This window comes from Poromitra crassiceps, assembly GCF_964638095.1.
Source record: "Poromitra crassiceps genome assembly, chromosome: 1".
Lineage (NCBI taxonomy): Eukaryota > Metazoa > Chordata > Actinopteri > Beryciformes > Melamphaidae > Poromitra > Poromitra crassiceps.
The window spans coordinates 96,085,126-96,110,639 of NC_139623.1; the positions used below are offsets into that span (position 1 = coordinate 96,085,126).

General features: G+C 41.7%; 1 protein-coding gene across 1 annotated transcript in view; it reads right to left on the reverse strand.

The window, feature by feature from the left end:
• Positions 1 to 23,195, reverse strand: part of nrg2a (neuregulin 2a) — a 92,598-nt gene extending 69,403 nt beyond the window's left edge. Inside the window, exons 1-3 of the mRNA XM_083633296.1 lie at positions 23,032 to 23,195; positions 5,373 to 5,538; positions 4,653 to 4,771 (exon numbers count right to left, since the gene is read on the reverse strand). Coding sequence (XP_083489422.1) covers positions 4,653 to 4,771; positions 5,373 to 5,538; positions 23,032 to 23,119 — 373 coding nt within the window. The 5' untranslated portion in view covers positions 23,120 to 23,195. The remainder of the gene's footprint in view (positions 1 to 4,652; positions 4,772 to 5,372; positions 5,539 to 23,031) is intronic.
• Between the last annotated feature and the right edge of the window lie 2,319 nt (positions 23,196 to 25,514).

The following is a 25,514-nucleotide window of genomic DNA, read 5'->3' on the forward strand; positions in this document are numbered from 1 at the left end:
TACACACACGTGCGCGCACAGACGCACATGTCTATATGAGATGAATGCACATGGGTGTAAACATGCTCAAATGTGCCTTCACGTTAAATGCAACGATTAACACCTCAGTCATCAAAGGGAAGTCATATTTTGCAGCAGATGTGGGCATATCAAGTTTTCCCAGCAGGTGAAAATGTTGTATAGTGGACCATTAAATTCCTCAGCTGTTTCATTCATTATGACTACTACTTTTGGCCTACTTCTTCAGTGCTTTGTAATGTTCTCTTCTCTCAGATATTGTTGTATTATCACTAGGTCTGCATCCTAAGATCATAATTTAGAGTTTCATGGACCACCAGTAACATGCAGACCTACATTACACACTCAGGTGACAAGGTGGTACCACCAGGGTGTCCCGACCTTTTCAGGGTCCACAGCAAAACTGATCTATTGTATATTTATAGTCGTCATTAAACATGATTATCTCTCAGTGATCACTGTTTAGCCCATACATTTTTAATAAATGTGAGCACTGTGTGACTTCTTTGTTAACTGAACCTTTAAATAGTGCACAATCATGAGACGATGCACATCACCACACTGGAATGAAGCCAATAAGAGCATCACAACCCTATAAGCAACATGTGGCTATAAAACTGAACCAAAGCTTTTTAGATGTCAGAACATAAAACCAAGTGACATTCAACTCCATTTAAATAGCCTACAAGATGGGTCACTTCTTTTCCACACAGTTACAAGTTGGCAATCAGACTAGCATGTTTGAACCACTGACACACTCTCAAAACCCAATGGACTCTTTCTTCATCGAAGAAGACCTGCGACTCTGATAACGTTGCTCAACTGAAGTCTGCTAAGCCTAAACAATGGCACTAAAAGATGGCTTTGACAAATGTAAAGAGAGCAGAGGGAAGTTCAGGCAACAGTTATTGTACTGAAATGTGAATGTAAGGACGTTGAGTGAGCACTCAGCTCGTGCCAGGCTGTCACGGTCAACAGAGGGAATGGGAGTATCTCCACTGTGGTGAGGCACAAGGAACTCTCCTTGGCCCTATCTTATTTCTAGCTCTCACTGTTTCTCCAAATGTGGTGTGGAAGCATGTTGGTGATATTAATGGGCTGGAAATCAGATTGCAACACTCTGGCCCTCCTCGTTTCTGGAGCAGCTCAATGCATGAAACACCTGGTCCACCCTCAATAGCAATAGCATGAAAAGAAATGTGTAGCCGATGCACATTACTTTGAGCAGAAGAACAACACCTGCACCACCTCACTCTATCAGCACCGCAGCCCCCTTGTCAGTGCTGCACCAAATCAAAGTCATCAGCCAACATTCAGCAGACCTCAACCAGGTGAACTCAAACTAAATGCAGGGAGCTGTACATCCTCAAGCACATCAAGCAGACTTTGGAGCTATGTGTGCAAGACAACCTGCCATATCATTCTGTGACTGTCCAACACCAGCAAACATCAAGTCCTCCCTTCAGAAGAGGTTGCATGAATTGTGCCTCTCATTTCTCATGCTGGCTCCCTCCACATATTAGACGACAAGCTACCCTCAGCAGCCACACACTCACTACCCGCATGAGTCGCAACATACACAAGCTCACCACCCCGCCAAATGGAAGCAGCTGTTATCAAATCTCTTTCATCTGCTACTTCGCTAAACTCAGCAATGCACAGACACCACAAGTGAGCACGTCTCTGTTCAATTGTAACACAGACTACTACTAGACAGTTTTCTACAACTTTGGTATTTGAGCTATGTTTTAGGTTGTACTATAATCTACAGTCTGTTGCTTTATAGACTTCCTAAATCACGCCCTCTCCCGGATTCGGCATGGCACTCACTGTAAGGGATTTCATTCCCATTCATTTTTCTATTGAACATTTAACTCGGATCAAAACACAAAAATAAAAACGGGGCAAAAAAATGTTTTGTCTTGTTTTGTTTTTTTTGTTTTTTTTTGTTTTTATCCGAGTGAAATGTTGTATGATCTCTGGTGATTCTGAATATAGCTGAATAACTTGATTTGTCCATGTAAAGCTCTTTTTATAAGGAGTACTAGGTAAAAACAAACAGGAACAAGTCTGCACACTCCACAAATCCACAGGAAGGCTGACTTTCACAAACACATGATTTATTTGCAACAGATACGCCTTTCGCAGATGCGCTTCATCAGGTTCATTCATAAAATGAGTGAACTCACAGACATTTGTTGTTGACCTTGCCGTGTGATAGAACGGCCCGCCCCTCAATGCATAGCTCAATCAATCAATCAGCACTGGTAGGATATATACATACCGATTCCTGCGCATTTGTGGAATGTGCAGTCCCCCTCTATTGACTTGTTCCTGATAAGTTTGTTTTGATCTACTACTTTGATTTGTCTTGCTGTGACCAGCACCTCCCGCTTTGGATGTGCACCAGTGCTCTCCTATATTGACCCTCTTTTTATAAGGATTTTACAAAACATCTAGAGAATTGAATGGAGAATTAACTTCCTCAGGTCCCATGGGCCATCTCGCGATGGCGAGATTTAGGCACTCTTGCAGGCCAAAGAGATTGCACATCTCTGATTGCATGTGATTTCACTCTGCCTACAGTGAAATCACAGCACTGACATGTGATTTCACTCTGCCAACAGTGAAGTAACAGCACTGAGATGTGATTTCACTCTGCAGTGAAATCACAGCACTGACATGTGATTTCACTCTGCCAACAGTGAAATCCCAGCACTGACATGTGATTTCACTCTGCCAACAGTGAAATCCCAGCACTGACATGTGATTTCACTCTGCCAACAGTGAAATCACAGCACTGAGTGACTCCAATTGTGAGAAATCACATAATATAGTGTGTGTAAATTCCACATACCTCCAAATACCTCATATTCTAGTGATAAATGAGCAACACCCAAATGTGTGGACAGTTGTTCTTCATGCATATTGCCACTGTTAAAAGCCTGTTTGTGATGCATATTGCCACTGTTATATGCCTGTTTGTGATGCATATTGACACTGTTACATGCCTGTTTGTGATGCATATTGACAATGTTACATTCCTGTTTGTGATGCATATTGACACTGTCATATGCTCGTTTGTGATGCATATTGACACTGTTACATTCCTGTTTGTGATGCATATTGACACTGTTACATGCCTGTTTGTGATGCATATTGACACTGTTACATGCCTGTTTGTGATGCATATTGACACTGTTACATGCCTGTTTGTGATGCATATTGACACTGTTACATTTCTGTTTGTGATGCATATTGACACTGTTACATGCCTGTTTGTGATGCATATTGACACTGTTACATTCCTGTTTGTGATGCATATTGACACTGTTAAAAGCCTGTTTGTGATGCATATTGACACTGTTAAAAGCCTGTTTGTGATGCATATTGACACTGTTACATGCCTGTTTGTGATGCATATTGACACTGTTACATGCCTGTTTGTGATGCATATTGCCACTGTTACATTTCTGTTTGTGATGCATATTGACACTGTTAAAAGCCTGTTTGTGATGCATATTGCCACTGTTACATTTCTGTTTGTGATGCATATTGACACTGTTACATTTCTGTTTGTGATGTATATTGACACTGTTACATTTCTGTTTGTGATGCATATTGACACTGTTGCATGCCTGTTTGTGATGCATATTGACACTGTTAAAAGCCTGTTTGTGATGCATATTGACACTATTACATTTCTGTTTGTGATGCATATTGACACTGTTAAAAGCCTGTTTGTGATGCATATTGCCACTGTTACATTTCTGTTTGTGATGCATATTGACACTGTTACATTCCTGTTTGTGATGCATATTGACACTGTTATATGTCTGTTTGTGATGCATATTGACACTTACATTCCTGTTTGTGATGCATATTGACACTGTTAAAAGCCTGTTTGTGATGCATATTGACACTGTTACATTTCTGTTTGTGAGGCATATTGACACTGTTACATTCCTGTTTGTGATGCATATTGACACTGTTATATGTCTGTTTGTGATGCATATTGCCACTGTTACATGCCTGTTTGTGATGCATATTGACACTGTTACATGCCTGTTTGTGATGCATATTGCCACTGTTATATGTCTGTTTGTGATGCATATTGACACTGTTACATGCCTGTTTGTGATGCATATTGACACTGTTACATGCCTGTTTGTGATGCATATTGCCACTGTTATATGTCTGTTTGTGATGCATATTGACACTGTTATATGTCTGTTTGTGATGCATATTGCCACTGTTATATGCCCGTTTGTGATGCATATTGCCACTGCGGATTCTCCACCACACACGTCTGTTTGTGATGCATATTGACACTGTTATATGTCTGTTTGTGATGCATATTGACACTGTTATATGTCTGTTTGTGATGCATATTGACACTGTTATATGTCTGTTTGTGATGCATATTGACACTGTTACATGCCTGTTTGTGATGCATATTGACAGTTACATGCCTGTTTGTGATGCATATTGACACTGTTACATGCCTGTTTGCGATGCATATTGATGCCTGTTTGTGATGGCTCCTTTGGATCTCTCAATTGGCAACAGTTGCAACAATAACACTGCCAGTAAAACTTTGCTTTGTTGCTTAGGTCCTAGGACACAATACTCACTGCTTTGGACGTTAACAGTGCCGGTAGAGTTGTCCGTTCCCAGCGGATTCTCCACCACACACGTGTAATTCCCAGAATCCTCCAGTTTGGCTCTGCTGATCTGGACTCTGGAGTTTTTCCTGTGGGAGACAACACTCACATCGCTGAGTCAGGGGAATCAGGGCAAGGAGGAAATAGCATGGAAACACAACAAGTGGAAACATGGGGGACAGAGAGGCAGACAACAGGGCAGGTAGCCCCGCCCCCAGCATGGCAACAGTCTACACAGCTCACTGCAACAGGTAGCCCCGCCCCCAGCATGGCAACAGTCTGCACAGCTCACTGGGTTAAACATGGGGGAGGTTGGAGAGTGAATAACTGCTTAATAAGACAACAGGACCATGTCTTACGTGTATAAAAAGTCTCCTTGCTGTATACCTCCCCTGTGCCAATATCCTTACACCAGTAGGACGGTTTACTATACAGAATCTGTGAATTCTACAAGGATACCAACTTCACTGTTCACGGTACATGTTCACGGTATTTCTCTCAACATGATTTGACCATACATTGAAAACAATGATTGACTCATAAATAAACAATCCACCTAACCTGTGAATAAATAAGCTCAGACAATGACAAACATAAAATATATTCAAATTTAATCCAACTTTGGTTACCTGTGTGTGTTGTTATCATGTTTTGTGTTAGGTCTACAGTATATGGGTGATTTATACTCACTGGCTGTTCTTTATTTTGATCTCTTTGCTCTTCTTGAGCTCGTTGCCATCTTTGAACCATCTATAGGTGGGGACAGGATTGCCCGTAGCCTCACACTTAACTGTGAGCCTGCTTCCCTCGTCCACTATTAATGGATTCCTCATCCGTTTCAACTTTGGAGCAGCAGCTAAAAAAGAGAGAAAGAGAAAAAACATCATGTTATTAACTATAATATGCACCTGTACTTGTCTTGACTATAGGCTGTTTAGATCAATGTGCGTGTGTCCTATAATATGCACCTGTACTTGTCTTGACTATAGGCTGTTTAGATCAATGTGCGTGTGTCCTATAATATGTACCTGTACTTGGCTAAAGGCGGTTTAGATCAATGTTATTAACTATAATATGCACCTGTACTTGACTATAGGCTGTTTAGATGCATGTGCTTTGTGTTTTGGTAGAAACAGTGCGATAACACAGCAGTAGAGCCAAATCATGCCTCTATGGACGGAGCCAACAACTCTCTCATGTGACCACCAGATGTTGTCACCAGAGACATTATCTACTTTGCCTCAGACTAATAAACAGGCTGAATCTCATCCTGGCTTTGCTGCTGTAAAAACACCTAAAGCACTATCTAGCAAACATCCACAAACTGATGAGGAAAGTACTACCCAAACAAATATACAAATATATGCAAAAAAAAAAACTCACAATAGTTAGTTGGTATTGGTAATTGGTAAAACAAGACCAGGAAAAGCCTATAAGACTGTGACAATATCGATGAGAACAAGTTTGTCACAATGAAAATATATAAAGAGAAGGAACAAAAAAAGTGTGATGGCTTAGTTTGTGATAATCTATATTTTCCACACAACAGAATAGTTCAATCATCTTTCCCTGCACGGGCTGGAGCACTTTGGAAATTCATGACCAAAGTCCTTCTGACAATTAAAAATTCCTCACTACTAATCAATAGTACTTTCAATAAGTTCCATATGAATTTCTACTGCGATACAGTAGGCTTACAATTACTGTAATCACCTCATGATCTCATACACCAAAAGATGTAATCTTCAGCTTTACTGTAATCTTTTGGCTTTGGATGATCCACTGCCCCAGTTTAAAGTCTTGGGGATTCCTGGTCAGTCATTATGACCCGACTGGACAAAACAAAACAAAGAGGATGTCCTCATTTATGCTCAGTGAAGGACGGCATGCAAGGAATGTAATGTAAAAGTCATAGTGAAAAACAATGTTTATATTTTGTATTCACTTGTATTCAGACTTGACTCTAAACTTTATTAGTATAGTTATAACATTGTTCTGGTAGATATCTGTTTGAAAAAAGTTTTTAAAAGTTTTACAAGACAAGTTTCAACAAGAAACACCATCTCAAACTAGTGTCATTTTTACTCAAAGGCAAATCTGTTGAAATTACATGTGTGTGTATTGTCTGAATACAGGATTAAAACACTTGCCAGCTGACAGCTGCACACATGTTTAGGAGAAGAATCATCGAGGGCGGAGCCAGAAAAAAAGGGGTGAACAAGGGTCAGCCGGGGGCTGGCCAAGATAACCCCCCCCGGCCAAACACACACACACACACACACCCACAGGCTCCCCACAGAGACGTCACAGTTCTTTGCCCTTATGTGAAACATTGAGACCTCCATGTATGTGGTGAACTGCATGGTCCTACAAATTACTGCTGTTTGCTCTCAGCGACCACTTAAAGATGACAGCAAACCAAAGGCAAACAAACCACAAGAGGCAAAATGAAGAATACAATAGATAATGACTGCAATTAAACATTGAAATGGAGGTGCACCAGAATTATCCCCATGTGTCCTCCTTTTTGAGAGATTGGCCTATTTCGGTGACCTGGTAAAGGCGATATGTCTGAGCAGAAAGAAAAACAGAGTGATGATGGCATTTCTCATTTTCTGTGTGGAGTTTAGTGGACAATATTGATGTCTATATGGTTAGGAAGGATTGATTGTTCACTGAGACATTTCCAGGTGAAAATATTACACGGTATTGTTTGCTTGTTCAACAGCACTTTCAAACAAAGCTCACCATTGACACTTATGTACTGTATACCACTTCAGTCTCTGGTAAGTGCAAACATCAGTTGGTTAAACCCTAAAAATAAGACTAGAGGGAAATGAAAAATGCATTTGAAAAGCATTAAACATGTTTATCCCATTTTGATCAAGTATAGACATTAGAAAGTAATTTCGATTTTCAATTTCAAGAAACCATATAAGTTAGCTACTGAGTAATATTTTGATAGTCATAGTCATACATGTTTCTGCTCTGTAGATACAGTAAATACTATGTTTTGCAGGAACCTTTCTGTGTTAATTCTGCAGAGGTCTCTGGTGCTTATTGCTGATGCCCACTCAGCAAACTGTATTTCACCTCCATAATTATTCACATACAAACAGCAGACATCGTTGTTAAGCTGGTAAAGCCTGGTAGATGTGGATATAAAGCAGATGGCCCTGTATACTCTAGCCAAGTACTTTGTGAGTGCATTGGGCTGCTCTGTCCTGTATCTGTGACAGTGCCTCTGCACCTTGACACAGAACCTCTGCTCTGTCCTGTATCTGTGACAGTGCCTCTCCACCTTGTGACAGTGTCTCTGCACCTTGTGACAGTGCCTCTCCACCTTGTGACAGTGTCTCTGCACCTTGTGACAGTGTCTCTGCACCTTGTGACAGTGCCTCTCCACCTTGTGACAGTCTGCACCTTGTGACAGTGTCTCTGCACCTTGTGACAGTGCCTCTGCACCTTGTGACAGTGTCTCTGCACCTTGTGACAGTGCCTCTGCACCTTGTGACAGTGTCTCTGCACCTTGTGACAGTGTCTCTGCACCTTGTGACAGTGTCTCTGCACCTTGTGACAGTGCCTCTGCACCTTGTGACAGTGTCTCTGCACCTTGTGACAGTGTCTCTGCACCTTGTGACAGTGCCTCTGCACCTTGTGACAGTGTATCTGCACCTTGTGACAGTGCCTCTGCACCTTGTGACAGTGCCTCTGCACCTGACAGTGCCTCTGCACCTTGTGACAGTGTCTCTGCACCTTGTGACAGTGTCTCTGCACCTTGTGACAGTGCCTCTGCACCTTGTGACAGTGCCTCTGCACCTTGTGACAGTGCCTCTGCACCTTGTGACAGTGCCTCTGCACCTTGTGACAGTGTCTCTGCACATTGTGACAGTGCCTCTGCACCTGACAGTGCCTCTGCACCTTGTGACAGTGTCTCTGCACCTTGTGACAGTGCCTCTGCACCTTGTGTCTGCACCTTGTGACAGTGCCTCTGCACCTTGTGACAGTGTCTCTGCACCTTGTGACAGTGCCTCTGCACCTTGTGACAGTGTCTCTGCACCTTGTGACAGTGTCTCTGCACCTTGTGACAGTGTCTCTGCACCTTGTGACAGTGTCTCTGCACCTTGTGACAGTGTCTCTGAACCTTGTGACAGTGCCTCTGCACCTTGTGACAGTGTCTCTGCACCTTGTGACAGTGCCTCTGCACCTTGTGACAGTGCCTCTGCACCTTGACACAGAACCTCTGCTCTGCCAGCCTTGGTCACTTGGTACTAATACTCTTGACATGAGCCAGAGGTCACATCTCTGTTTCCGCCATGGGTCCTATCTTCCTATCTTCATGGAATGACTTCTCACTCACTGTTTGTATACTTGTAGCAGAACCGTGGCCATAACATACTGTATCAATCACCCTATTTGTGTATGGCACCTAAACATGGAAACAAATTGGGCCTTCACATATTACCTAATGTCAAAATGTCTCAGTAAAAAGTCTGACAGCGCCAACTGAAGGAGATATGTAGTCTACTGAAGGAGATATGTAGTCTACTGAAGGAGATAGTCTACTGAAGGAGATATGTAGTCTACTGAAGGAGATATGTAGTCTACTGAAGGAGATATGTAGTCTACTGAAGGAGATAGTCAACTGAAGGAGATATGTAGTCTACTGAAGGAGATAGGTAGTCAACTGAAGGAGATATGTACCGTAGTCAACTGAAGGAGATATGTAGTCTACTGAAGGAGATATGTAGTCAACTGAAGGAGATATGTAGTCTACTGAAGGAGATAGGTAGTCTACTGAAGGAGATATGTAGTCTACTGAAGGAGATATGTAGTCAACTGAAGGAGATATGTAGTCTACTGAAGGAGATATGTAGTCTACTGAAGGAGATAGGTAGTCAACTGAAGGAGATATGTAGTCTACTGAAGGAGATATGTAGTCAACTGAAGGAGATATGTAGTCTACTGAAGGAGATAGGTAGTCTACTGAAGGAGATAGGTAGTCTACTGAAGGAGATATGTAGTCAACTGAAGGAGATATGTAGTCTACTGAAGGAGATAGGTAGTCAACTGAAGGAGATATGTAGTCAACTGAAGGAGATAGTCTACTCAAGATTGTTATTATGCGATTTGCTCCATTTGTGCAGTAATGTCACAGCAGTGAGCTTTGAAGTTTACTGACACTTTCTGCTCAGCTAAGTGACAATAATGTCAATTGCTTCAATCTTTGACTTCAAGTAAACTTGATTTTTCCCAATTTAGCGCCAATGAGCTTCAGCTTTTAAATACAAATACAATTCCCCATTGTCACTACAAGATGTCATGATTATGTCAAGACAGGGTATTATGCAGGAATCCTGAAGTAAAATGTAAGCCTTTTAAGATGTTTTTTAAGACTTTTTCAATATATGTTAAGACCTCAGCACCACTTTCGTCACATCAGCGATAAAGGTGTAAATCACACGTTTCATCACGATACGATATTATATAGATTCTTTGGACAAAGATACGATATTTGCTGATATCACAAAGTCTGCCACAATACAATATCGATTCAATTCAGCGGTCTGCGATTGATATGAGGTGATATCATACTAATTTAACACAATCAGCACAATAGCTACAAAATGTTATGCCTCTCAAATGGCGATTAAGACTTTTTAATACTTAATTTTCCCTAAATTTAATTATCAACTTTTAATACTTTTCAAGACCCCGCGAATACCCTGCAAGATACACTAAAGCAACTGCCTGTTTGACTTAATCTTTGTGCTAGCATGTTGATTTCCACTGGAAACACAGATAGTGAAATGTCAGAATCCGAATAGCTCCCATACAGCACAGATCAATAGAAAATAATCTATTTTTAGTTCAATAACAGCTGTTTGTTACTAAAATTACATTTAGCTGGTTAGACAGTGCTTCAGGAGGATGATTTTTTTTTTTTATCTGTGCAGCTGTGCAGATGAGGTGAGTGATCCTTCTCATGACAAATACATAAAACAAAGATGCTGAGTGAAGCTGATGAGTCTCAAATGGGAAATTGGGTTTGCAGAATGTCATCAATGTGGTTTGTAAAAAGTTATAAGATTATATAGGGTGAATAGACATTATGGTCTCTATCGTCCCACTGGCCTTAAATTAGCACTTAGCGCCTGGCGCAGCCCATATTAGTGGGCGTGGACCGGCACTGTTCCTATCTTCCTGTCGGTGCTACACGTGGCCTTAAGCATTATAACCATGAGCATAGAATTATTCACAACGTGCTCATTGGAGAAGTGCAGTAAACGAATCACAATGTCCCTTTCATGTTCCATTCCACGGAGCGATCCAATCCGGTCAGAAAAGCCGACCAAAGCGCTCTGAGCTCCCCCCCCTCCCTCTTTCATCCCCGTCTGTCTCCATATATATTATTCCATATTATTATGCTTCTCAAACCAATCTCACTGCAGTTTAAATACAGCAAGCATGTAAATACGCTACACTATAGCTAGATCAAACTGAAAAGAATGTTCTAAACGCATCGGCTAGAAAAATATAGCCTATCCCTGGATGTCATGATGAGATTAGATTGGTGAAAGTTTGGGCAGAATGATATCATTTGCTCTCGCTACCTTTTCTTCTACCCCACTGCACAGGTAGGATGATGCAACAGCCTCTGAATGACAGGGGCTCAAAACTACAGTATAACAACTTTTTTTTTCATCGGTCATTGTGCCTGTCTGACGCACGAGAGAGGGAGTGAGAGAGAGAGAGTGAGATGGCAGAGGAGAGCTGCGCGCAATTATGCACAATAATATCCCCGGCGCACTGAATAAGGCCTGGTTTTGAAAAGCGCTACTGTATACGCTAAATTAACGCCAGGGGGGAAGATAGCTTTAGGCCGGTATTTAAGACCGAAACGCCCATTCTGGCCTATTCTGGCACTGCGCCACACCTCTTTGGTGCATTTCGGGGCCTAAAAACATGATGCTATCTTCCCGAGTCAGGTGCAAAGCGCGTTTTTTTGCGTTCAACGCCAGTTTAGCACCTAAGGCCAGTGGGAAGATAGAGCCCTATATATGTTACGGTCTAAAATCAGCTCCGCAAATGGTGCAAATTCATCAGATGCCTACAGCAAGACAGTATCCAAAATGTGAGGCTCCCAATGCAACTGATGTAAAAATATCGACCTCTAAACACCCTAAACACCTCGAGTATTGCCGTCGAAACATCATGTCAGGTAGGAATGAAAACCTGTGTCTGATATAGAAGAAAATCTAACGATCTAAGTAAAGTATAGACACTATGAACCTCTTTGGATGATATAAAAATACTCAGACCTGACAATGACACATGGTCCACCCATCTCCCTCATTTTCACATTAGGCTAATGGCAAAGTGCTTAAACTTATTAACTAAACATCTAACACTTAGAATACAATAATGTACAGTAGTGTATTTGTTCAAACTTGTTAGCATGGCATTCCACTGACACTCATTACACCTGACCCAGAGCTTTATGACTGCATGGCACATTCATGAATACTATTTGCTGTAGCATGTTTGATAGCTTCAGCGCACACATTTTCATGAATTGTTTCAGTTGAAAATGTCATTTACCAGGACAAATTCTTACTGAAATCTCAGATGAAATTTTTTCGCAGCATCATAACTTGACCCTACTTTGACCTAGGCTAGGGCATTCACGACTACTGAAATTTAGTAGTCATCGACTACTCCCAAAAATGTAGTGGACTAGTCAATTAGTCAAGCGAGATCCTGTATATGCTTTTTTTTAACCAATTCTTGTCAAAAAGGTCTCAAATGCAACCAATAAAGTGCTAATGTAGGCAGGACCAACCTGTGGGTATGTGAAATAGCCTGAGTGTGAAATAGCAGAGTCCTGATTGGCTCTGAGAGGCTGTTTACAAATGAGCCGCTAAACCCCAGCAACTTGTCTGAGCTGGAGATACCGACTGTTTGACTGCAGACGGGAGTCTTTCCATCTCAAAATAAAATGTATTTAACATGGCATAACATAGAAAATGATTATTCAAACAAATCTATGTTCAATTTATTTATTTATACAGTATTGTATATTCCTAAAATCACAGATGAACAATTAGTCAACTATGATGCACAGTGGTTTTGGTAGTCGACTAGTCTGTGAAAGCCCTACTTTGACCTAACGAAAGCTGGCATAAAGATTACATTACATTATGTCATTTAGCAGACACTTTTATCCAAAGCGACTTACAATAGTACATTTTGTCAACAGTAGTGAAATCAACTGTGCATCACAGTCTACATCAGATAAGATTGAAATAATATCGAGGAATGTGCCACGTTTTCATCAAGGTCCTGGAGTTCATGTGTTACCTGAAGCGCATGTCACCAAGTCTGTATAATGATCTACTGTACATGATTTATATATACAGTACTCATCTCTACTGGATTCACCTCAGCATAGATTGCCTGAGGAAATCCTTGTTAGTCATGTCAGAGAACAGAGGAATGAGGTTAGACCATAAAGAAAATTGCTAAGTACTTCACCTAGGCTAGACACAGCTCAGTATTTGCCAAGCAAATGAAACAAGCTTTGTCCTAGAGGATGCAGTTTGAACTAAGACGAGACTTGGTCAAACTAATCAAACCAAAACTACTACCAAAAATGTATGACACATGCATTCTAGTTTTGAGATACAGATATTAATGTATTTGATTGATTGATTGATTGATTGATTGATTGATTGATTGATTGATTGATTGTGTTATGATGGTGAGTACATTTCTGTTCTTGTTCTTGTCTACAATAAAAACTGTGTCTGTCTTATTCAGCTAATTAATTTGTTATGAATTCATTATACCCCCACAAAAAGATAGCTTCCTATCAAGTAACAAAAGAAGTATAAAATATTACTTCATGAGTAAATTAAATATTACTTCCAAAATGTGATAACTTGGCTACATCTCATAGTTGATTGACTGAATCCTTCCAGACTATGAATATCCCAATATTGAATTCATCATCCAAAATTCTTAAAATAGAATCCTCCTAGAATAGATGATTCTGAAGAATAAAAAAAGAACACTTGCACTAAATAGAATATTGTAAATAGAATATTCATAGCATGGCCTAAAAATCGGTGTGGTAGTGAGACTAGTATCATAGATACTTGGATTACCTCAGTGACTTTTTAACAGCCCATTTTGCAAGAAACAATTAAGAGCAGATCAAATAGGTGTGTACAGCTCTATTTGTACATGTGGCCTGGCCACTTTATTATTTATGCATGGACTAACTGTAACCTGCGTTGTGTTAAACCCATGTTAAGAGCTTGCCCAGGAGTGGAGGTGGGATTCGATCCCACAAAGCGCCACAAAGCTAACCAGCGGGGCAGGGTGGCTGTACCTCAGGAGGTAGAACGGGTCGTCCACTAATCGCTTTGGATAAAATAAGTCGGAGGTTCGATTCCCACCTCCTCCAGTCTGCATGTTGAATTGTCCTTGAGCAAGATACTGAACCCCAAATTGCTCCCGATGGCTGTGCCAGCACCCTGCGTGTTAGCTGGCTGCCATCAGTGTATGAATGTCTGTGTGAATGGGTGAATGTACCTGCTCATTGTAAAGTGCTTTGGATAAAAGTGCTATATAAATGCAGGCCATTTTACCATTTAACCACTACACCAAGAGAGCTATGCTCCCTTGGCGGAGCTGGTTAACAGGCTTTTATACTGGGGAGTGAGTTTAACCAACCTACTCGCTACCACTCTGGACTCACGATGACTCTCATTCGCTCAGTTACATAAGCACATAAACCACTGATCAATATCAGTGAAGAATACTGGCCACACGTTAGAAGCGGTCAGTATTCTTTATTATTGTGCCAATGAGTATAGACAACAAGAAAGTAGATTATCTCAATGATATATTTGCCCATCTGACAGAGATGTGAACAAACAGCATCATGAGAATGGGTTGGATTTACACAACTCAATACAGTCAAAACTGAAAATACATGAACTAAAGCATGTTAACTGTGTGTATAGTATGCCAACAAGCCAATAAATAGTTCTTATCATGGGAAATTGAATAATCTTTTTTAAGACAAATGGATGTCTCATTTCCACTGTGCTAGTGGAAACAAAGTGTAAGATAACATTGATAAACCCGTGTCTTAACAACAGGCCAATTCTCTCTGTTTGAAGCGGAGGGGCAGCTGCAGACACGGACTATAAAAATCAAATTGGAGAATAGAAGCCTATCCTGCATGTCAACAGCTCATGCCTTGGGGAACAGTTGGAAAATTCAGAACTCACCCCAGAAAGAGGTTCAAGCAACAAAGTCACTCAATGAATTAACAATGCATTGCTCACATTATTGACTGAACATGGCTGTTTTAGGTTGGAAAGGGAGTCTTTGGGGCATGCCCTTGTGTTTTCTTTCCAAGACAACAGTATCCCACATTACTTTCATGTTATGTTACATATTACTGCCCACTGACAAAAGGCACATTGCATGGTGAGACAACCAGACGAATGGGCCTTGCATGTGCGAATAGTCCTCAGACCTAGGGTAGGAAATAAGCTTTTTTCAACAAGGGCTTTTTCTGCCATGGTAAAATATGTTTCGGGGGCATTTTGTATAATTTCCAGGGCAATTTTATCAAATGTGGGAAATACCTTAGTTGCACTTACATGTATGTTGCCTGACAGACCAATCAATGACTCTTATCCAAGCATATTTTATTTCTAAAAGTTTATAAACAATCACAGTTTAAAATCCTCATTTCCTATCTCAACAACACTGTTGATTGTCTGGCATGTTATGTAGTACTTAACAAAAACTTTTCAAATAACATGCCCTATGGCAAAAGACAAAAAACATATATCAACAGTAGACAGCTTTTTTAGGCCGTGGGCAGAGCGGGACTCTCTGCGACTGTTTCTATATAATTTTGATTCATAGCTAGTGTGCTGCCTGTCACTGAGGTAAATAACACTAGTAGGATGGGGCGGGGGGTTGTGCGGATGCCTAGCTGGCCATTTGTCACGCTTTGCAAATACAGAATAACATTAGAATACATAACATATTAAACTCTTTATTTTAGGGGGCATTTAAAAGCCCCCCATCATTCCAATTCCAAGGGCTATTTTTTAGGGGGATTTTGCCCTGAGCCCTCGCTAATTTCCTATCCTGCGCTCAGACACTTGGAGAAGGCTAACATGGAGCTATGCTAGCAAACTCATTAATGTGGACATACAAATTCACCAGCGTTGACGTGACCTGATTTTTTTTAGGTGAACTATTCCTTAAGACAAAAAACAAAAACAAAATTGTCTTTGAGCTCCAATGTAACCACAGTAACATTACAGTATGTAACATGTTTGATCGTGTCTTAGCTACATTAGCTTTATGGGAAGTAGGCTGCTCCTGGACAGCATGACACAGCCAGGCGACATCTTTATTTCACACATGTAGCCTAGGAGCACATTATTCACCTATAATCATAGACTGTAAATAAACATTACTGTCAACCATTGTCAAGCACTATATCATCTCTCAACATACAGTACATCTAGATTGATATAGTTTAACACAGACCAAATTGTTACTGAAGAGACAAGCTGCTCGTCGGGAGATGCACTGGGAACAGTAACATTACTCAACCTGTTCCTGCAACTCAGTCTCAGTAAAAACAAGGAGTGCCACCCAGTGACTTAATATGTTACTGTAACCAAACAATGTTCTAAAAACATACCGTAGTAGGCATATTTGCAACTGTTACAAGGGCTTTGGTAAACTATACTTTTACTTTCATTGTTTTTAACTGAAATAGCTATACTTTTACTTTCATTCTTTTTAACTGAAATAGCTATACTTTCACTTTCCTAGCACCTTCTGTCACATCTTGAGCAAGATTCCTACTATTCCTACCATTATGTGAATTTTGTTGCACAGTGGAAAAAAACACATCCACCAGAGCAACACATGCTAAGGTTTTGGTTGCTAACACAGTGGATAGAGACACCTAACCTCACCTCAAAGAAAGTCTGACAAGAAACAGTGAAGCATGCATTGTGGCAAACATCCGTGCAAACAAAGTCAGGTTCTACTAGGAACTGTTTCATCATTTGAAACAATATCATCTTTAGAGTAATAGAATGCAAGTCGACCCCCAAGAACCAGTGATCTAGCATTACTCCTCAGTAGCAAGAGAGCGACAAAACCATCACAAATAGCATTAGAACAGAATAGGCCAAACCATTCAGATTTGCTTAAAAGCAGCAAATTTGGAATAAATATATAGAGTTCGACGCTTTGAACACTTTCAAAAATGGTAGGCTACCAATCTGCCATTCTTCTTTCCACCATTGCCAGAAAATAGGTTTTCCTCCAGAGCTGCTGTAGTTACCCTTTATACAACAGACATCATGATTTAATATTGTGATAATTACTGTTATCGACTGATATGAACAACTTTTGATTGTGATCACATTATTGGCTTGTGGATCCGAGGCATCTAAAACCCCAATTCCAGTATTGAACTGTGGTCACTGGCCTTGTCAAAATGGACTGTACTGTATCTACAGTTTGACATGACTTCATGCCAACCCATAGAAGGGAATTTTCTGAAGAGTATATAGATTATCAGGCCGCTACGTGACCTTCAAATCTAGTTTGGTGGACACTGGGACTCTGGCCTGGTATTGTTTTGTGGCATATTATCAAAACACACAACATAATTGTACTTTTGCACATTTACCTTGTTTGTCCGACTGATTTAGGTGACTTTTTCCAGTTCATCTTTGGAATTCCAAAATAATTTTCCAAATTGCTCATGATGAGAAACAAAACCATATGGCATTCAGATTCCCTCTACTAATATCAGCTATATATATGGCACCCCCCAAAAAAACTGTTTGTGGTGGAATTTCTTGCATAACATAGTGATTTCATTTCTGTTGGCGTTGTAAAATTGTCAAAGAAAGAAAGCCCTTGTAACTGTCAAAAATAGTTAGCTGTGTCATAGCGGCTCAGCAGGGTAAGGTACATAAGTTGCACTCATAACGTTGTGTTGAAATATGATTCACGGCCTTTGTTTTAAGCGGTTTCTGACTGACCCACCAGGTCAGAACAAATGGAAATTATTTCATAAACTGGCAGATGCAACTCCCAGCTGCAGAGTACGTTCAAAATAAAACTGTTACACAGCTTCAAAGAGCTATACTGCTGTCTGCTTGCTGGCTAGCTCACAAGTGAACTTTATCCAAAAGACCCAAATAAATGGAGCATTTCCATACATATTTAGAGATGTTTTATAGACTCTAAGGCTTTACTTAGTCTGCCAACTGCATAGAGAGTCAAGCTGTATTGGCTGGCTAGCTAAATAGTTTGCCAGTTATTGTTTGCAAAACATATATATGCACACGAAAATGCCCACTCAGTTCACTCAGTCAGGAACACTTATGGCTTGTGCACACCGCAGCGATCCCAGCACGCTTTGCAAGGCGAGGAGCGGCAGACAACAGCGACAAGAGGAGGTGCCAATTTGAAATCGACCAATTGAAGATGGAAAGACAGCAAGACAGCGAATCAAGCTGCAGCACCAAGCGACCAGGCGTCTACAGTCTACACGGATTTTTTTTTGCTGCAGTGTGCAGTGCACAAGCCGTTAGTGAGGTGATGCGCTTCATCAGATGGCCTCTAGAGGGAGTGCTGTGGGTCTGCACAAGATCCGGCCTTGTTTTAGAGTTCTCAACAGGCCTGAAAATTCAAAACTGACCCGAACCGACCCTAATAACTTGAAGCCCAAGCCCGACCCGACCACTTAGCATAAATTGTCAGCCCGAACCCGGCACGAGCCCGTCGGGCTGGGTCGGGTTCTGTCTGTATTATCAGCCGTGTTTAGCATGCTACAGTATTAGCTACAGATTGACTGCTCTGAGCTCTGAACTTTGCCCTGCCATTCGCACAAATATCTGATCTCGAGATTATGCACGATGAATTCAATGGCTGCGTGTATTTATTTGAGCCGGTCTGGAATAACGTTATATGGATTACAAGGAGTGGGAGGGTGAGGAGCTGCTATCAATGTGACGGACAGCAGAGCCAGGGGTAAACCAAGGTAAATAACGCTAGATTGTTCATTTTCTGTCATTGTATCTATGATATAATAAAGATATGTGCCGCTGTGTATCAGAAAATAACATATTTACAAGATGTAAATAGAAGCATTTCAGATGCCCCGTTTTCTTCGTTTTCAGGTCATAGTTCAAAACAAATGATCATTCAATGCAAGGGAATGAAATGGAAATAATGTCCAGGTTGCAAAAAAACGGAATTCTCCTTTAATTGTTAGCTAACATTTTCATATGATGAACAGGAAATGAAAATAGCATGTCCAGTTGGTGCTATTGTCTCCAATTTGTGGAGGAGGAACATAATCAGAAATGTGACGAGAGTTTCAGACTTTTCACAAATTTTTACAAAATTGTATGAAATTGTATCGCCATCGCCAGTGGAACGGAATCGCCTAACTGCTATGTGGTTATCTCCTTAAACCTATATGTTGATAGGGTTACATACATTTTTTTTTTTTTTTTTTTTAATGTTTTTTTCCCGATTTTTTATCCCATTTTTATCCCCCGTTTAGTGCTCATTTGAATTACTCAATCCTGGTTGCTACTCCATCCTCTGCCGATCTGGGGAGAGCCGAGACTGATTCCATGCATCCTCCGAGACATGGGCAGTCAAGTCAGCCGCTTCTTTTCACCTGCCCGAGGAAACTTCACCGGTAGGACATAGCACGTGGGAGGTTCACGCTATTCCAACCAGTTCCCCTCCCTCTGAACAGGCGCCCTTAACGATCAGAGGAGGAACCATATAAGCAACCAGGATGTTGCATGTTTTTGTGAAGGGGGTTCCTATATGAAGGAGACCCCCGGGAGGCACGGGGAGAACATGCAAACTCCACACAGAAAGGCCATTTTGCCGACCCCCACCCGGGTGGTGGGCACTCGAGGACATGCGGACGGGCACGCATTCCTTCAGTGTTCACATCGGCCCAGGTGGGAATCGAACCCACGACCTTCGAGCTGTGAGGCGATAGTGCTTACCACTGCACCACTGTACCTCCCCTTACATACATACAGTACATGCATGTCTTTCAACTGCACTACACACACACACACACACACACACACACACACACACACACACACACACACACACACACACACTCTCTCTCTCTCTCTCTCTCTCTCTCTCTCACACACACACACACACACACACACATACAAGCACATGAATATACACGATTATATTAAACCAATAAATTATCCACAGTGCACAGCGCAGTGTTGCATTAATGCAATGTTTAAGCCAACACAAGGAAACAAAGAAGTCAACATATTTCAAGCCTAGCATCATCCCTCGCATAATTCAAAATAATGTGTGTGATACCAGGAGGAATGTGGAGATCATTTGATTGTGTCAGTTGACACGTATGGGCCCAAGATGCAAGATTACATCTGCACATTTATGTACTGTGCACTCAAAGTGGAGGAAGAGACTTGGTTGAATATTGATATGCTGTCAAATTTGAGTTTGTCATATCCTCTCATTCAACGTGATCTCACAAAAATATGCAAAATGAATGAACACAACCTCTAAAATGACGATTTTCCTGTTGTAGACACGTTCAATGTGAAAGAAACATACCTTCACCGTGATCTAAATTGCGTTCCTCCACCACAAATTTAAATAGGCCTACGACCATAATAAGAAAAAAACGAAAAGAAACTAATAACAAAAACATTTGTTAAAAAATGTAATGCTGGGAATCAAACCCTGGTCGCTGACATCGAAGGCAAACGTATACCCCTCTACCCACCACAACATCCTTACTACCACCATGCTATTACAATGTCACACTACTACTTCCTGTTTATAGTCGTGTCTCCTTCATGTAACCATATTGTCCTGGGGAATAGGTAAATATAACGCTGTTAACATGTCGTGTTCATTTCATGTTTTTCTGTGAGAAGATCCGTCTGCTCTCAATCTGGTAGTCATGCACACAGAGCAGCAGAAACTGTTGAACATTAAAAAATGTAAGATAATTAAATTTATTTACCTCAACCTAACCTGAACTGAAGTTGTTTTATTCAACCTGATCTCACATGTATGCGAAATTAACATAATTTGTCGTGGGCGTATGGGTTTACCTTCAATGCTAGTGATCACAGTTCAATTTCCAGCTTGTGTATAGCATTTACATTTTCAGCAAAGGTTTTTTATTATTTACCCTAACCCTAACATTGACCAAGTGGTTTTACTTTAGTTTTGTCAACAGTTTAGCACCAACCTTTAGCTGAAAATGCTGTGTTCAACTGTTGTCACAAAACCCAAGTCGTGTTATTGTTGTCACAGGATTCTGTACTCATTTCATTCAGTTCTACTGTGTACATGCAGTGCTGCCTGTGTGGTCTGTATATTGATTGATTGGCATGATTTATTAACAAACCACATCTTAAACACAGTGATGTCACTCATGGACAATTTATTACATGGCTACAAAATGTATTGCAGGACCAGCTTCAGGCTGAAGTGTTCTTTCTTTCTCTCCTGAGGACCCATTTTGGAGCCTTTAGCTACTTATCTTACATGTTTGGAGATCACTTCCAAACCAATGACTTGCTAATTATTTTTTACGATATACATGTGTTCAACTTTGTTTTTGTAACATAAAGGGAAAATTGACCACAGACCACACTAACCCAAGCCAAAAACTAATTGGTGCAACTTCAAAACCCTGAAGCCCTACAAAAAAGAGAGGGGGGGGGGGGGGGGGGATTCTCGACAATGCCATGTTAAACTCAGTCTTGTTTTCTGAAAACTACCTCCGTGTAGCCTCCAACCAAGAGCATCTTCATAACTTATAAGAACAACTGAGTTTAGTTTAGCATTTTCATGAAATGTGGTGCTTTTTGAGATGTGGAAGCCTTTAGGAGTGACAAATCAGTATGAAATGGCTTCCAAATACCTTGTTAGTGTGTAAAGATGCGCTCTCAGATATTGACTCCTATCAAGCCAGTAATGACATAGTACCCACATATCAAAAATGTGGGTATTGTCCTAGTGTGTTTGAAACGGGGGTTGGGCTTCCCCATGACCTGAGGTCAGACTACAGTGACATGCTGCGGCTTGTAGCAGCCACCACTGAGCAAGCACATTGCTACGTCTGTGGCTCTGAAAGACAAGCAGCTGCCATGCTATCCCAATGTCAAAGTAGGCTAGCTTCCAGCAAAAAGACAGAACAGACAGACCGATTTGCATTTTGGATGACTCACAACAGGTTCAGAGGAAAGATGAGCACTAAATGTACTGTAACAGTGATTCAGCTATGACCTAACACAAATAATCCATAATGCAATATTGTACAGCGCTATAAACATCAGGTTTAACTCTGGAAACAATAGTTTTGTTCACAGTGTTCAAACAAAACTGTGTGTTAAAATGGTGGTTTATGTCAGAGCATTTGTAAAAATATTACAATGAAGCATAAATAAATAAATAAATAAATAAATAAATAAATAAATAAATAAATAAATAAATAAATAAATAAATAAATAAATAAATAAATAAATAAAAACTTTTAAAAAGCAGTCATAGTGACAGTTTTCAGAGGCTTCCTAATACAATAGTATTTTGTTGCTGTGAGGTCCAGAGCTTGTTTGAGTGGATTTATGTGGGTTTGTACACAAAAGCCAGATTATTTCACTCCAGTGCACTTCCAATGCGCTTCTGCCAAAAGCAGATGTGCCTCTACATGCTGTCTCTACATGCTGTCTCTACATTCTGTCTCTACATGCTGTCTCTACATGCTGTCTCTACATTCTGTCTCTACATGCTGTCTCTACATGCTGTCTCTACATGCTGTCTCTACATTCTGTCTCTACATGCTGTCTCTACATTCTGTCTCTACATGCTGTGCCTCTACATGCTGTCTCTACATGCTGTGCCTCTACATGCTGTCTCTACATGCTGTGCCTCTACATGCTGTGCCTCTACATGCTGTTCCTCTAGCTGTTCCTCTACATGCTGTGCCTCTACATGCTGTGCCTCTACATGCTGCCTCTACATGCTGTCCACATTAGGAAAGCCATCCATGTGACAACCTGGCAGCAAGCTTTGACAAGACCAGGGGATTTACTTTGTCCCGCACTTCCGTAATACAGTAACACAAACTCAGTCTCTCTCCAAATCCCTCTCTCTCTCTGACAGTGACACACATATATAACATATACACACAACATACAATGTTACACCAAAATCACCAGAACCTTTTTTTTTTTTTTTTTACCTTTCGTGGGATCACCCTCTTCCTTCTTTTGTCCTTTTCTACCCTTTCCTTTTCTCCCTTTTTGTCCCCTCTTCTTGACCTCCGACATGCTGTCAGAACAAAGTCAATCCTCAGGAAAAAGACACGACTGGAAAAAAACAGGTAGTCCTATTGGGAACGTGTGACAAGCGGGCACCAGACTCTGAGCCTGTTAGAGCGTCTCTCCTCCTATATAGACTCGCACCAATCAACCACAGCAAGGAACCACCTACTCACAGTAGGGCAGAGGGAGAGAGAGTAGTGACAGAGAGAGAGAGGGAGGGAGAGAGGGAAGGAGGGAGGGAGGGAGGGAGGGAGAGAGAGACGGAGTGGGGAAGAAATAGTGAGAGAAAGGTAGAGAGACACAGCTCAAGAGAGAGAGGGAGGGAAGGAGGGAGGAGAGAGGGAGTAAGCAAGGAAGGCATTTCCCATCGCCTTAAGGCAATCAACTGTTCCCTTACTGGATGGATCAGATAAGCAGTGGCTCTTCCAGGCCCTGCAGCCTGGTCCCAGGAAGTCCACACACAAAGCTGCAGCCTGGTCCCAGGGAGTCCACACACAAAGCTGCAGCCTGGTCCCAGGGAGTCCACACACAAAGCTGCAGCCTGGTCCCAGGGAGTCCACACACAAAGCTGCAGCCTGGTCCCAGGGAGTCCACACACAAAGCTGCAGCCTGGTCCCAGGGAGTCCACACACTAAGCTGCAGCCTGGTCCCAGGGAGTCCACACACAAAGCTGCAGCCTGGTCCCAGGGAGTCCACACACAAAGCTGGAGCCTGGTCCCAGGGAGTCCACACACAAAGCTGGAGCCTGGTCCCAGGGAGTCCACACACAAAGCTGGAGCTGGCCCATTCAGGCTGCCTGGCCCTGCCTGGAGCCAAGCTGGTCCCCCCTTGCATGGAACATCTTCTGCTTTGAAATGACCCATGCAAAAGTGGAGAGAGACCAGTTAAGTTGTCCCCCTGCGCTCGCTGACCCCACCCAGCTAATTCAGGCGGAGACCCGCCCTTGCCAGGTTGATGTCGAGGGTCTTACACACTAAGCATGTGGAGGTCCCAAAACACATGACATCTGGTTCAGATTTAGCCAACAAAACAGTTTCTGCGGATTATGTGCACGAAAGCCTGGTTTGAAATGCAGCATGTCAGATCGCAACCCGTGACAGATGACTCCTTAAAAATGACACAAAATCACCTTTTTTCTTGTTTCCTCGCTGCTCCCCTTCCTCACCTCTCTCTTCCATCAGGCCCCCAGTCAGTATTACAGGCGAGTTGCACCATGTCTGTGGTTGTCAGTCAGTACTACAGGCGAGTCACAGTATGTCTGTTGTTGTCAGTCAGTACTACAGGCGAGTCACAGTATGGCTGTGGTTGTCAGTCAGTAGTACAGGCGAGTCGCAGCATGTCTGTGGTTGTCAGTCAGTACTACAGGCGAGTCACAGTATGTCTGTTGTTGTCAGTCAGTACTACAGGCGAGTCACAGTATGGCTGTGGTTGTCAGTCAGTAGTACAGGCGAGTCGCAGCATGTCTGTGGTTGTCAGTCAGTACTACAGACGAATCGCAGCATGTCTGTGGTTGTATCTCTCTCTCTCCTTCTGTCGCTGGTAGCCGGGTGTCACCAGCTCTGCACAGCTGTAAGGATTTATACCCACGCAAATGCAGATATATCTTCCAGAGCCCCAGCCGTATGTGTGACACCAGACCCTTCTGCAATGAAGTTAAATCCAGGAGTGAGATATCATGTGACCTCTCATGTTATACACATCATGTGACCTCTCATGTTATATGAGTGAGATATCATGTGACCTCTCATGTTATACACATCATGTGACGTCTCATGTTATAGGAGTGAGATATCATGTGACCTCTCATGTTATAGGAGTGAGATATCATGTGACCTCTCATGTTAGACACATTTTCTTTTTTACGTTTCTGAAAGGGGGGGTGGGGGCGTGCTCTCACCTTCAGTATTTCCTATGTGTTCAGACAGTTGTAAAGCAGAAAGGGTGATCGAGTAGGGAGACCCTGGGGAGAAAGTTTGGAGCAGGTTTCGATCCTCTCCACTGCCTTTTTTCTTTAAAGTGGCAAGACTGCCTGACTATAACAACAAGAAGGCATTTTACTGCACAGCTTTCTGTGAAACAATACTTAAAGTCAACATAACTCTGGCAGAAGTACAACAACAATGCCGCGGCTAATCTGTTTACCTTCTTTTGACATCACTAAAACTCTGACTCTGTGATCGCAGTATTATTTGAAGCTGCTGTCGCAGTAAGCCTTTCTAATTTCATGCTGACTGAATTCCACTGTCCTGCTCAGTGACAACAAAATCAAATACGTAGGAACAACAGCTGAGTGACTCGGAATGAAACTCGTGGGTTAAAAAAAAGAAAAGGCTGCGGATGAGTCATCTGCGCGGGGCCCTCCTGAGGTTTGTCTCGGTCCAGCCCTCTGAGGATTCTTCAC